Raw genomic sequence first — 14,198 nt, 5'->3', positions numbered from 1 at the left:
TCTTTAAAGACACTAAGATCTGATCGTGGTGGTGAATATATGTCCCACGAAAATTTGGAAGTTTCTTAAGGAAGCATGGAATTTGTCACCAACTAACGGTACCTTCAACCCTTCAACAAAATGGGGTGGCCGAGAGGAAGAACCGAATAATTATGGAGCTTGTCCGGAGTATGTTGAAAAGAAGTAGCTTGCCTAAGATGTTTTTGGGCCGAAGCAGTGGCATGTGCATGTTATGTTCTTAATCATTCACCTATTAAAAGTGTACCTATTAATAGTTACTCTCATGTACCCGATGAAAAGGAAGGAAAACTTGACGATAAATATGAAAAATGCAACTTTGTTGGCTATAGTGAAGCTTTTAAGGCATACAAATTATAAAATCCCCTCACAAGGAATGTTATAATTATCCATGATGTAATTTTCAATGAGGAAGCTTCGTGGGAATGGAAGAAAGAGAAAGAAAGTTCAAGATGCCACTGAAGAAAATGAATAGAGACACGCCATGGATCAAGAAATCGATTCAATTGAAAGAAATCAGAGATGGGAGTTAGTTGAAGCACCCAAAGGGAAGAAAGCCATTGGAGTCGAGTGGATTTAAAAAACAAAGCTAAATGCACAAGGTGAAGTTGAGAAACATAAGGCGTGATTGGAGGTAAAAGGTTACAAGAAAAAGTATGGTGTTGATTACAAAGATATCTTTGCTCCCGTGGCACGCCTTAAAACAATTCGTTTGATACTTTCTTTGGCAGCTCAAAACAAGTGGCAAGTTCACCAAATGGATGTTAAATCTGCCTTTTTGAATGGAGTCTTACAAGAAGAGGTGTATATAGATCAACCACCAAGCCATGTGCACAAGAATGAGGAGAATAAAGTCTATCGGTTGAAGAAGGCTTTGTATGGCCTAAAGCAAGTCCCGCGTGCATGGTATAGCCGTATAGATAATTATTTTATGAAGATGGGTTTCAAAAGGTGTCCATTTGAGCATACACTTTACATCAAGGAGAACAAAGATAATATTCTCATCATTGGCCTATATGTTGATGATCTAATTTTTGCGGGAAACAATCATGATGACATCGAAGAATTCAAGAAGAATATGATGCGAGAATTTGAGATGCCTGATTTAGGCTTACTTCACTACTTTCTTGGTATTGCGGTGAAGCAAGATGGAAAATAAAATTTTTTTCTCTCAGGAATAAGATGCAAGGGATTTGATGAAGAAATTTCGAAAGGAAGATTTGATGAAGAAATTTTGACTGGAAGATGCGAAACCACTTTGTACTCCCGTTAAAGTTTGATTGAAGCTAAGTAAGGATGACGACTCTAAATATGTTGATCCAACATTCTATAGAAGTCTTGTGGGGAGTTTGATATACTTGACTGCCACTGGGCCGGATATCACCTATGGTGTTAGTTTGATTAGTAAATTCATGGAGCAACCAAAGAAGACACATCGGGAGGCCCGGAAAAGAATTTTGAGGTATGTTTAAGGAATACTTGGTGATGGACTTTACTATCAAAAGAAAAAAGACTCCAAGGTGATTGGATATTGCGATAGATACGGGGCAGAGAGTGTTGATGATAGTAAAAGTACTTCAGACAATGTTTTCTTCATAGGCTCAAGTGCAATTACATGGATGTCAAAGAAACAACAAGTTGTGGCTCTCTCAACGGCGGAGGTGGAATATATTTGTTTGTCACTAGCTAGTTGCTTAGCTTTATGGATCACATAGGTGTTCGAAGACCTAAAGCATGCCAGAAAAGAAAGTCCAATTATATATTGTGATAGCAAGTCTATAGCACTCAAAGAAAATATGGGAAGAGCAGGCATATAAGAATCAAATATCATTTTATTCGAGATTTGGTGAAGAAAAGAGAAGTTGTGATTAAATATTGCAAGTCATAAGAGCAAATTAGAGATATCTTTACCAAACCTTTGAGGCCGGACATTTTCAAGGAGTCGAAGAAGAACTTGGCATGAGAAAAAGTTTAGCTTAAGGGGAGTTAAAATAATATGCTAAAATTTATTTAATATTTAATGAGAATATATTTATATTTCTACAAAAACTGCTGGCAGGATCAGGACACTGGTTTCCATGTACCTGCTCGAAGGATCAGGATAGTCTCATTCTATAACACTAAAGGACAGTAATAGGACCATTTGAGTTGTTAAGTATGTTTCTAGTATATATGTTGTCTTTTATTTGTGATTTGGGTATGAAGCCAATTTGGGTCTGTACTTTTCGTATGTGTTTATATTACTTAGAGAACAATAGATGTATGTGTACTTATGTGTGTTTATGTATACTTATACATACTTACAGAGTTTTGATAACAATAAATGATAGAGGTACAAAGGCAGTTTTACCCGACCCGATGGATACCTGACGCGTTCCGAACCGATTGGGTCTACCCGAACCCCATCAAGAGTTAACATTTTGCACACATACATAATCAAAAATGATTACCTTATATACAAATATATAAAGAATTAGGATTCATATTTATTGCATTTTAACTTTCTTTGCAAAAACTTGGAAACCTACATATACATCAAAAAAGTGATACTGCACGCATGTAACATTTGTTTCACGCCATTTTCAGGAATAATAGAAAACATGATAAGTTAGCATAAGAAGTATAATTAAATGACATTTTACCCGTCATGACATTGTTTCCTAGAGACTCCATTATGGCTCGCGAATGACTTATAGCCATTTCTGCCTTGCTACTTGCAGCCTTAATTTGTCGTCGGCACTGCCGAAAACACCCTTCATGCATGTGCTTTGAATACAACTGCATCAGGCTCCTCTGAGGTCTTATTCCTTACTTTCTCCAGAACTGCTTTAATGTTCTCCTCAGCAGCGAGAGCTTCATATTGGCTCATAATTTTCCGTGATGATGGAAAAATAATCCGTCAAATCAAGTAATTGTGAACTTGCGGCAAACCTGTAGCAATTCTTTACCTCTACAAAATTTTATCTAATTACCCAAGGCCTAACACTTACATTAATTATTAAATATTGTACATTACAAAGTTCCTTATATTATATTTGTTAATGTCTGAAGAAAAAAATATTGTAGATCTGTTGTTTTAACCAAGCTTGACTGCTCTTATAGAGTTACATTAATTACCTTTAAGTGTTTCAAATCGATATCATAGGCCTTATTTAGTCAGATGCTCAGAGATGCTCAGAGATTTATATATGTAGACAGGCATGTTACATTTTAGACATACTAACTAGCTAGTTGGCCAGAAAAAAATGAATTTGGAGAAAGACAGGTAACACAAATAACTAGGCCAGCACAGATCACAAGAACAAACATAATGCTTCATATTTTTGAAGGTTGTCACCCAAATATATTAGTAACGGATTAATTGCAACATTTAATATTCTTTTAGGAATATTAAACTCAATATTTGTCTCAATATGTTATCGTGTCAATATGTTATCATCTTCAATTGCAAGGGTCTTGGTTCAAGGAGGTATACAACGAAGGTAATCAATGAGGTTCGAGAGTTGTGGGCTGAATTTTTTAATGTTGAATATATATAATCTGGTATAATAACAACTTATTAGATGAACTAAATTAATTTTTTCATTCTGAGTTACCGTTACAAATTAATTAACTTACATATGTATTCGTAATCATAGAACTCATTTGTATGCATGTACTCGACTTATGCGGATGGACAGTGTATGAAGGCGAGTACAAATTTTTGGCGAAAAGCATGAGTGAAGAAAGACTCCAACTAATTAATGGATTTCCTGGACTTTCTCAGTTTTGATATATAGTTTCAAAAAAGAACTATGGGCTGTAATATGGTTTCAATATTGTATATTCTAATTGATGTAATAGATGCATATTCCTAATTAAATTTGTTTTATTTAAGTTTAATTTCGCTTTCTTGTCTTTTTGTACTTTCATTTGGATTTCTTTACATGAATTAAGGATTAAGGATGAGCATGTTAAGAACATATATAATATAATATATCAATTATGCGTATATATACAAATATAATATTTTTTAAAAATAGACTTTAAGCGACGACATTTTCAAAATAACCAACACTATAAGTCAAACTTTTAGCGACAACATTTTGAAAATAACTGACACAGTAAGGATGACTTTAAGCGACGGCATTTTGACTGCCCGATGCTATAAACTCATTCTTTAGCGTCGGCTTTTTGACTACGCGACGCAAGAAAATCATATTTAAGCGACAACATTTAGACTAGGCGATGATATAAGCATACCCTACGGTTAATGTTTCTTATGCGTCTCCATTTGACCAACGTAAATAGATTATAAGTGTCGGCGGTTTACACGACTCAATAGGGCCTACATATAGCATCGCATTCATATACTATGTTGAAATGTCGAAACAAAATGCCTAATTTGACCAACTCTAAAGGCCTATTCTATACTGGTGGCCTCGATTTTGATAATCCTTTTCCACCAAAGTCTACAACTCTTATGGCACTTGTTTAAACCTACGGTATTCATCAAAAGGTTAAATAACACACACATATGGACACACCAACAAAACTAATAAAATGAGCTATATGGTTTAAAAATGTAAAAGAAAATTACAAACTTTAACGTATGTATATGCGAGCACTTCTAGGAATAGATATCCAATTGCCTGCACCATATTTTTTTTGTATTTAAAGTTGATGAGAAGTCGTTACAAAATTGGGATATATGTGATGTATAAAAATAATGACATTGATTACGCCAAACCAACAAACTCCGCTACAAAATATGTCATAATCACTTTGTTTGGAACACCTTTTAAGCATAAAACAAAAAATATTTATTAACATAGTTCATCATAAAAATAATCGGCTTTAACATAGGATATCCTACTACTAAAAATGAAATTTTAAGCACATTTACATATCTATCCAAGTGTTATACTATGTATCAACTATAATGCCCCAATAATTGTGCAGAACAAAGTCGATCTGTATACCATTAAGGTCTAATTGAAAACTAAAAGTTGATGTTAGAAGAAAAAATATAGTACTATTATAATGTTATAAATAAAATTAATGTTATACCAAAAATATACTACTAAGTTTGTATTAAGCCTAATACCTGGAGATTATTGGAGAGGATACTGGAGCATTTTCTTCATTATTTTTCATCAACAATATGAGGAGAGTTTCTACAAATAAGTAAACAAGTAATTAGTCTTTAGTTTGATCTAAAATATGAGGTAGCATGTATATTAATGTGTAATATTCAAAAGCACTCACACAAAGTTTCAAGAACAATAAAAATAAGTGAAAAAAATATTAAATGCTCTCGATTCACTTATGGACATAAAAATAAAAAGTCTTTAGGACTATTACAATTTTCGATTTTGTATAATGATGCCGAGAAGCAATAATCTTATTCTTTTATAAAACTATTTAAATCCCAGTTTTTTTATATACCCAAGAATCAAACATATTTTATAATAAATTCATTAAATTATAATACAAAATATTAAAATTAGAATACATATATAATCAAGAGATGAAAGTTCATAACAAATTCATTATATATGTATAGGCGAAATATACAATCATTTAAGTAAGAACTAGAGAAATGAAGACTACTAACACACAAATGTTTACCAAGCATGCCAGGACCATATATTGTTATATATGTTCATGTGGTATATTTAAAATTATAAAGAGTATAAACGTATACCACATACAGTAAAACAATGTGCAAGGTGAGATGAACCACCAGATGAGAAGCCCATGAGATGAGAAAAGATCCAGAGAGGGAGGCTACCAAGATTAAGGTTTTTCTGTAAAACAATCTGCAAGGTGAGATGAATCACGAGATGAGAAGTTGTGAGATGAATCACGAGATGAGAAGCTCATGATATGAGAAGAGATTGGAGATCGGGAGAGTGCGGCTACATAGATTAGGTTTTCCTTCAGAAAAAATAGGTCACAAATGTCATGGGTAATTATAAGTAGCCCACTAGGTGGGCTGGGCCTTGTTGCAAAAAATTTTAAATTCTAATAGTGGAAAATATAAACAATTAGTATAAATTAATTTATTCATATGCCTAATCTTCTTTTTAATTTGTAAGTCACAATTTCAAAAAAAAAATAGTTTGTTAAAATATGGAAATTAAAATTAAATCTAGAAAAATAATTTAATTATATCCTGTAATCACAAAATAAATTAGTTTAATCATGCTTGACTAAATTTATCCGAGATTCGTTGTTAATGGCTAAGATAAAATTAAAAATAAAAATCTTTTAAATGTTTCTTTATTAACTTTTACCGAAATCTTATCGTTATGTTAATAAATAAAATATAAATAATCATTTATTTTATTAATCAAATTACTTATATATATATATATATATATATATATGCCGGGTCGTGTTTATTTTAATCTGAACTAATAGACGCAATTCATTTCTCTTTAATTTCTATCTTAAAATTAACTATCTCTTGTATTTATCCGCAAAGGATAACATTGATATATATATATATATATATATATATATATATATATATATATATATATATATATATATGTATATATATATAAGTTATTTGGAGTCTCACTTTTTTTTGGAGTTTTCGTAGTCCCAATCCTGACCCTCCATTTTACTCTCATCTAACTTGCCATTTGTTAGATTACATGTCATGCATTCATCTTCACTTCCTTTCTAGTTTCGTGGCCGTTTCTTTATTTCCTTCTCGATTTACATCGAATCATTACTCAATTTTCTTAGCTTTCTCTTCCTTTAGGAATCATGACACTATATGAGAAAGGATCTACTATGTAATTTCTATAAATGATAAGTGGATTTTATATCTACTTGGAAGCCTTCGTTTTGACTTAAATTGATGATTTGGCCTCAAGTATTTGGTATGTTTGATGTGTTTTTGTGTTGGTGTGTGTAGAGCACCTAGATGGAGGGAGGATAGACTTTTCTAGGCTTACATGGTGGTTGGAGTTCAGAAAATAGAGTGCGAAAGTGTGCAAAGGAAGCAGAGCAGGATCTCAAGGCCTTGATGTGAAATCTCAGGGCCTTGACTTAAACAGAAGACTCTCAAGGCCTTTATGTGAAGTCTCAAGGCCTTGACTGAAACAGAAGACTCAGGGTGAAATCTCAAGGCCTTGATGTAAAATCTCAAGGCCTTGATGTAAAATCTCAAGGCCTTGACTCGAACAGAAGATGCTCAGGGGCGAACTCAAGGGATTGACATGGAATCTCAAGGCCTTGAGGTCTAACGGGATTTGATATTTTGTGGGTTTTCTAATTGGTATTTAATACACTTAAAAGAGCCCGTTCATATATATATATATATATATATATATATATATATATATATATATATATATATATATATATATATATATATATATATATAATAGGATTATGAGGGTTTTGAAGATGGGAACAAGTTGGAGAGCACTTGACAACTACAAGGAGAAGACCTAGTCTTCATAGTTTTCTTTGTATTCTTCGAAGGAGGCGTTACTTTTGGATGCTTGTTTCGGATTTGTTTTCTTAACCTTGATCTCGTTCTATTATATTGTTTTAGGCATATTCTTATCATGTTTACATTCGAACCCATGATGATGAGTAGTTCGATTATGAACTAATCATTATCGTGGGATTCTAGCGGATTTATATATGGATTTCAGTAGTTGATTTGCCTTAATTGTTTGTGTGATGAATGTTTGATTTCTTCGTATTGGTTGTGCTTATTCTTCTTGGATGCGTAGCTAACATCTGAGTTGTGTTAATCTTTATTGAAGCGACAGTGGATATATTGATTTAGAACTTGCGATGCGAACAGAGGTTTATGTGTTCGATATGCATAATTGTGATGTGATTTTACCCATCTTGCATCGCCCTATGTCATCTTGATAGATAACTTGTTCTTCAACCGTTATGTTTTCAAATCTTATAGACATATAAGGTCTAAGCATAATTAGTGTCTGTTTACCTTCTATCTTAATTATGGATGTGAAACAATATGGTGCACGTATATTCAAAGATAACGTGTATCAGTTTCGTGTTATCAGATTAGTTATCAACCATCACATATCGATAAAGGCTTAACTCTGAATGAAGTATATAATGAAGTTAGAGTCCCATATTTTATTCTCTTAAGTAATCCAGTTTAATCACTTAGTATAATTCTTAGTTTTAATAATTCGAGTTTAATTAGTAAGTTAGATAAAACCAACCAACTTGTTAACTGTCCGAGCATTGAATAATAGCCTTACATTGTTGCATAAGTGCATATTTTTGAATACACCAGTCTCTGTGGGAACAAACTGAATTTTATTCTATATTACTTGTGACCACGTACGCTTGCGTGATTTTGTACGAACAATAAATATTATTTAGTTTTTTTACCGTCCGGCGTAAACTTGATTTCGTGTTAAGAATGTTTGAAGAAGTTGTTTGTATAAAACATGAATGAACCTTTACATGTTTTTTGTATATTTCTTCATCTTTCATTTAATTTTATATGTTCTTGAATCTGTTCTAACAAATGATGAAGGATAAACATTGCGAGCACTATTTGTACGAGAAGGTCAAAATTTTGTGCAACCAAATAGGAAATATAGGCTCTAGGATTCTGTTATATTTTAATGAATGATGGTATTTGGTTACTTGTAGAATTCACATTACTCTTGTTTACATGAAGTGAATGATTCTCTAGCCGCAACATGAGGCATGGACAACCAAAATAATTCATTTGCAATTCAAAGGCACATTAGTGAAAAGTATGTTCAATTATTTTTTTCACTTTCATGAACAGTTTTTGGGCATCTTTAACAAATGGAGAGGTTTTGAGCTTGAGCTAAGTCAATACGATATACTTCAATGCTATCGAAGTGTCTAAACAAATGAAATCCATGCATCCTATAAAAGGCAGAGCCTCAAACTGTGCTCGTCATTTTTTATTTTTTATTTTTCTGTAATTCTGATCCATATTCAGGTGCTTAGTGTTGTCATCATCACACTCATGTGATGAACAAACTTCTCTTCCGGGGTCATGAACTCAACTTCATCACTAGACGCGTCGCCACTTGAATTAGCTTCTGAGTTTTCAACACTTTGGTTTTTGTTTTCATAGTTTTTGTTCTCCGCAAGGATTCTTGGTAGTTTCCTTTCACTTCTCAGAATTCTGCTTGGTAGTTTCCTTCCACTTCTTAGAATTATGCTTTAAGTCAGCTCTATAGTTTCTCTCAACTTGGCATTACCGGCATTTGGTTGGACATGTACACCACTAGGAGGGTTTTTCCACCTATCCAACCAAGGTGAACTGATAAGATTAATTCTCGTTTTCCTTTGTCCTGCATTCAGAAAATAAAAACATTATTCAAATAAATGATATAATTCCAAGTATTGTAGTACCATAGATAGGCACATTACCTTTTTATCATACTGGACAATACAAAAATTACATAAATGCAGGACACAAAACACACTATTAAGCAAAATATACAGTGCATTGTCCCTGGTTTCATTCTATCTAAAACTAAATACAAGCAGCCAAACATTTAACATTCCACTATACATAAAACTATGTTAACAAACAATACACTATGCAGGACACACCTAGTTACTGCAGTTCACAAATCGGTCCATTATTCGTACATTCAATGGGGAATATGCTGTAACTTATAATATATCATAAACAATATTTGCTGATCAACAAACCCAATTTGTACACATACTCTACAACTATCAACAACACAGGAAAAACACAAAATTAAGAATCATGTTTACATAGAATTGCAGCACATTGCCCTACTAGTGGGCCCCACAAAGGTGCAACACATTGCAAACAACTTAATCAGTGACAAACCCAAATTAAGCCGTGTACATACAACCCACGACAATTAAAAGCACAAAAAAGGGGGTTATTCTGCAATTGAAGAAAAGGGGCATACCGTCGCTCATTGCCGTTGTTGGTCCTCGAATGTATTGCAGAAGGGGGGTTGAATGCAATACTGATAAATTCAAATCTCAATTCAACTAATTAAAGATTTAAATGGATCAGTAGAGAAAGTTACAAACTAAGTTATGAACACTGTAGTTTAACTTCATAAAATAAATGGTTTATTTATTTTGCTGTTTTGCTACAATGTCGAAAAATAATTCTCGAGCTTCAGTTATCTTAAGGAATACACTTGTGTTTCACTCCCTGGGTGTTCACTCTGTTTGATTTTCTGAAATTGCTTACCGGCTCAAGTTAAGGTTCCTATACTTATATGAGAATTTAACCTTACTTGGGCACCACGGGTTCTGCAGGTCTATAAAGTAGAATTTCGCTTTTGCGGCTACTTTATAGATTACAGCCCATGTGTCATTCCTAAAATGCTAATCAATAGTTGTTACATTATGAAAAGCAACCTAGGAACATACCATTTTGAGTACAAACGAAGTGAATGAATAGTGACTTGACTCTTTTCCAGATAGCTGTCAAACAAAGATCTCCACAGGATTCCTAAGGTTGAACATCTTTATCGTCCACAGGATTGACTTGATGTAGAATCAAATCTAAGCCAAGATCTCCGACGACAGTGACATGGGGACACCAGAACTTGCTGTCAAACAAAGATTGTGATGACAGTGGATTCCTGAGTACTCTTTGGTAGGAACGCCAGTGTTCTGCTGTCATGAGAGCAGAAACTTGGTGTCTGCGGAGCTTCAGCCAATGGTGCTGTCAAATACAAACTTGCTGTCAGGACCTTGCAACTGTCTGTCTTGTGTAGAACCGCTGTCAAACATCTTGATAGTAGAAGTCTTTTATTCTTGCTTTCATTGGTCTTCGCGTCTCGGGGCATGAACAATGTGAATTGAACTTCTTCCAAGAATATAAACATTACAATTGACAGTGATAACAAGACACTACAAAGACATACTCTGGCTGTGACAGTAAGTTCTAATTATATAAATCAATGTACATAAAAATTGTTAAGTTCGCTGCAGTCTATCACCAATAAATCCTAACAGCCGTTGATGTTCTGCAGGCGTAGTTGTCTTGCCGTCTGAAACTAAACCGAAGTAGGGCTTTATAGAGTAAAGTCGAGCTCTAATTTGCAGGATCAAAGAATCTGCAGGATATCAGCTCCCATTAATTTATATATCAAAACCGTTGAGCCAATCCCCGTGTTATTAGCAGTTGTGATATGCACGGTTGTTTATTAAAGAGTTTTATAAACTTAAAATAGATTAAATGCTTATGTACTTCAGACTGTAGGATTAGGATATGATCCAACGGTGTTGAGAGGGGACTCCAAGGACTCTAAAGAGAATGAGTTTCTAAGGAGCCCAACTCATATATATATTCTAGTTCAATAAGTGATTTGATGAGATATACGTATTTTATGTTGGGTTTCGAGGCATATAACACAGCGGAATCAATAATTTTAATCGTGAAAAATTAAGAATTTTCGAAACCCACTAGTCTTAGTGTATTATCACCGTCCCATAATAATAATACTCGACTAGGGGATATATAGGAATATCAATACTATTCCTATAATCTCATTTCTAAGTCACCTACTTAGAAATATAGAATTCATAATATATCCCGAGGACATTGATAATCTAACATTTATATCGCAGTAAATAAAGATATAATAAATTATAAAAGAATAATCAATAGAACAATATTAATAATTATATGTCTTTAAACGGAAAAATATAATCTAGTGTTGACTCTAGGGCACACACACTAATATCTTACACCCATGAGCTTGAGGTATAACTTTCTTTTGTTTACATTATTTTCTTCCTCATTTATTTAATTATTATTTACTAAATCTTGTTTATGTATAGTGTCGTCAACAAGTAGGTAGTACAGAATGTCGATATTTTGTTATGAGGTACGTGTATGACATAGTCATGCTTTCTCCGAAAAATTCTAACATGAACTGAGAAGTGGTAAGAGAAACAACTGAAACACTATTTTACAAGTTTCAACACGTTATCTTTTATATTTGGTAGGATCTTGGTTTCAAGAGTTATGGAAAAAAGGAAATCATGGAGAGATTTGTGCTCAGTTTTTTACTCTAGAATGTCTCTTGTCAGGTAATTCATATTCGCAATTCATATTTTCTTGAAGAGTAATTTTCTATATGCTTTATATGTACTAATATAAACAATTTTATTCATGGCAGATGGCAACTAGGAAATGCAAGAAAATGAGAGTGCACAAAGATCATAAAATGTTTGACGTAACCGAGTTAGTTGAGAGATTGTAATTAATATTGTACTTCTTCCTAATGTAAATAATCTTTTGGATTTATTATAATATAATTTCTGAGATATATTATATTTTGAGTGTTTTGCATTTATAATTTTTAAGATATATTAGTTTTTGAGTATTAATAAAACAGGTATAAATACAATGGGTGGAAATATATAATGAAACCGGTGCAAAGATATAGAGAGCCATATAACATCTTTATTTGAATGCTCAATCGGTTGTAATTCTTTCCCATCAAACGAGGAAGTTGAGGTTTCAACATATTGTTGTTGGATGCCATCTTTAAACCTTTCTCTTCATAGCACTTTGTAGGAATATAAATATATTATTTATTGGAGATTAAAGGGAGAAAACTTGTTCTCAATAATCCACACAACTTCTCACACAAAATATATAAAACTCAAAAATGTATTACACTCAAAAGAAATTTTTTTATGTTTACAAAGCTTGGAAGATGGTCCCATTCATAGGACTACATGGAACCTATTAGAATACTTCTAGTACATGCACCATATTTAATATAGGTACATGAACCATTTTGAAATGCAAATGTCATCAACTCAAAAGTCCATTCTAGAACCTTTCAATAATATTCTAAATGATAAAAATATTAAATAAAGTTTAGCTTATTATTTTAACAGTTTTTGGCATGTTACACTTTAAAGAAAACCTAGCATAGTATAGTTAATCAACTTGGATCCATCAGATCTTGTCATTTCTGAAAACCTAACGGGGGACTAGTCGAGGTGTCTACAACAGAAGAAATTGATGGTAAAACTTTTTTCTCAACAACAAGATTCGACAGCTTTTGTTCCCGGACACCCATTAGTGTCTTGCACTTACCTAGTCTTCTATACTGAAATCGCATAGCAATAAGGGGGTACTTCTGCCACTTTGTCTCCAAAAATTCTTATAGTTGCAACTGTGAGAACTTCAGCCGTTTTCTCCAAGATCACAACATAAAAGCCTCGATAATCTAATCGTTTCACCTTCGATGGCCTGCTAAAGATTACATTTTCAGCAACATCCTTCCCATTCCAAGGTTCTTTTACAGACTGAAAACATTCATGCATCACAATAAGAGCCTCATTTAGCTTTGTGGTTGTCTTGACATTAATCACATTTTCCTCATTGTTTAAAATAGCCCAACTTAAATTATTGTCGCCAACCATAAATGTTTTTTCCAACAATTCATCAAGGCGAGCATATATGCTCTTGCACTTTTCCGCACAAAACAATTTCTTCCTCTCTAGGTCTGCAACACAATAGTCACCTAGGCACTTTACATGAAACTTTTGTTTTCATTGATCACATGTATTAGTGGTTCTGAATCATCTCCTCGACACTTCTGGCCACACATTGTGCAACTACAAGTTGGGAAGTACCAAAACTCTATAGCAGAAACCTCTGAAAAACCAAGACATCTGCTTTCCACCCACAATGTCTTGGTTTTTCATTGGTTTCTGCTAGTGAGTTTTGGTACTTCCCAACTTGTTGTTGCACAATTTGTGGTCAGAAGTGTTCAGGAGATGATTCAGAACCTACTAATACGTATGATCAATGCAAACAATAGTTTCATGTAATGTGCCTAGGTGAGTATTGTGTTGCAGACCCAGAGAGAAAGAAATGTTTTTGTAGTGAAAAGTGCAAGGGCATATATGCTGGCCTTGATGAATTGTTGGGAAAAACATTTATGGTTGGAGACAATAATTTAAGTTGGACTATTTTAAAGAATGAGGAAAATGTGATTAATGTCAAGACAACCATAAAGCCGAATCAGGTTGTTACTGTGATGCATGAATGTTTCCCGACTGTAAAAGAACCTTGGAGACAAGGTTGCACAGTTGCAAATGACTAAAGTTGTCACAATTGCAAGTGTAAGAATTTTTGGAGACAAAGCGGCAGAAGTACCCCTTATTGCTTTGCGATT

General features: G+C 33.4%; 1 protein-coding gene across 1 annotated transcript; it reads right to left on the bottom strand.

Moving 5' to 3' along the window:
* Positions 1–13,119: 13,119 nt before the first annotated feature.
* Positions 13,120–13,725, bottom strand: LOC135147799 (increased DNA methylation 1-like). The gene is made up of 2 exons (XM_064081386.1): positions 13,674–13,725; positions 13,120–13,523 (listed from the first exon to the last, which is right to left on the bottom strand). Exons 1-2 carry the CDS (start codon positions 13,723–13,725, stop codon positions 13,120–13,122), a joined length of 456 nt encoding a protein of 151 aa, XP_063937456.1.
* Positions 13,726–14,198: the final 473 nt, after the last annotated feature.

This window comes from Daucus carota, chromosome 7, assembly GCF_001625215.2.
Source record: "Daucus carota subsp. sativus chromosome 7, DH1 v3.0, whole genome shotgun sequence".
Classification (NCBI taxonomy): Eukaryota; Viridiplantae; Streptophyta; class Magnoliopsida; order Apiales; family Apiaceae; genus Daucus; species Daucus carota.
The sequence above is the reverse complement of the archived record's forward strand: the minus strand, read 5'-3'. Positions and strand labels throughout refer to the sequence as shown.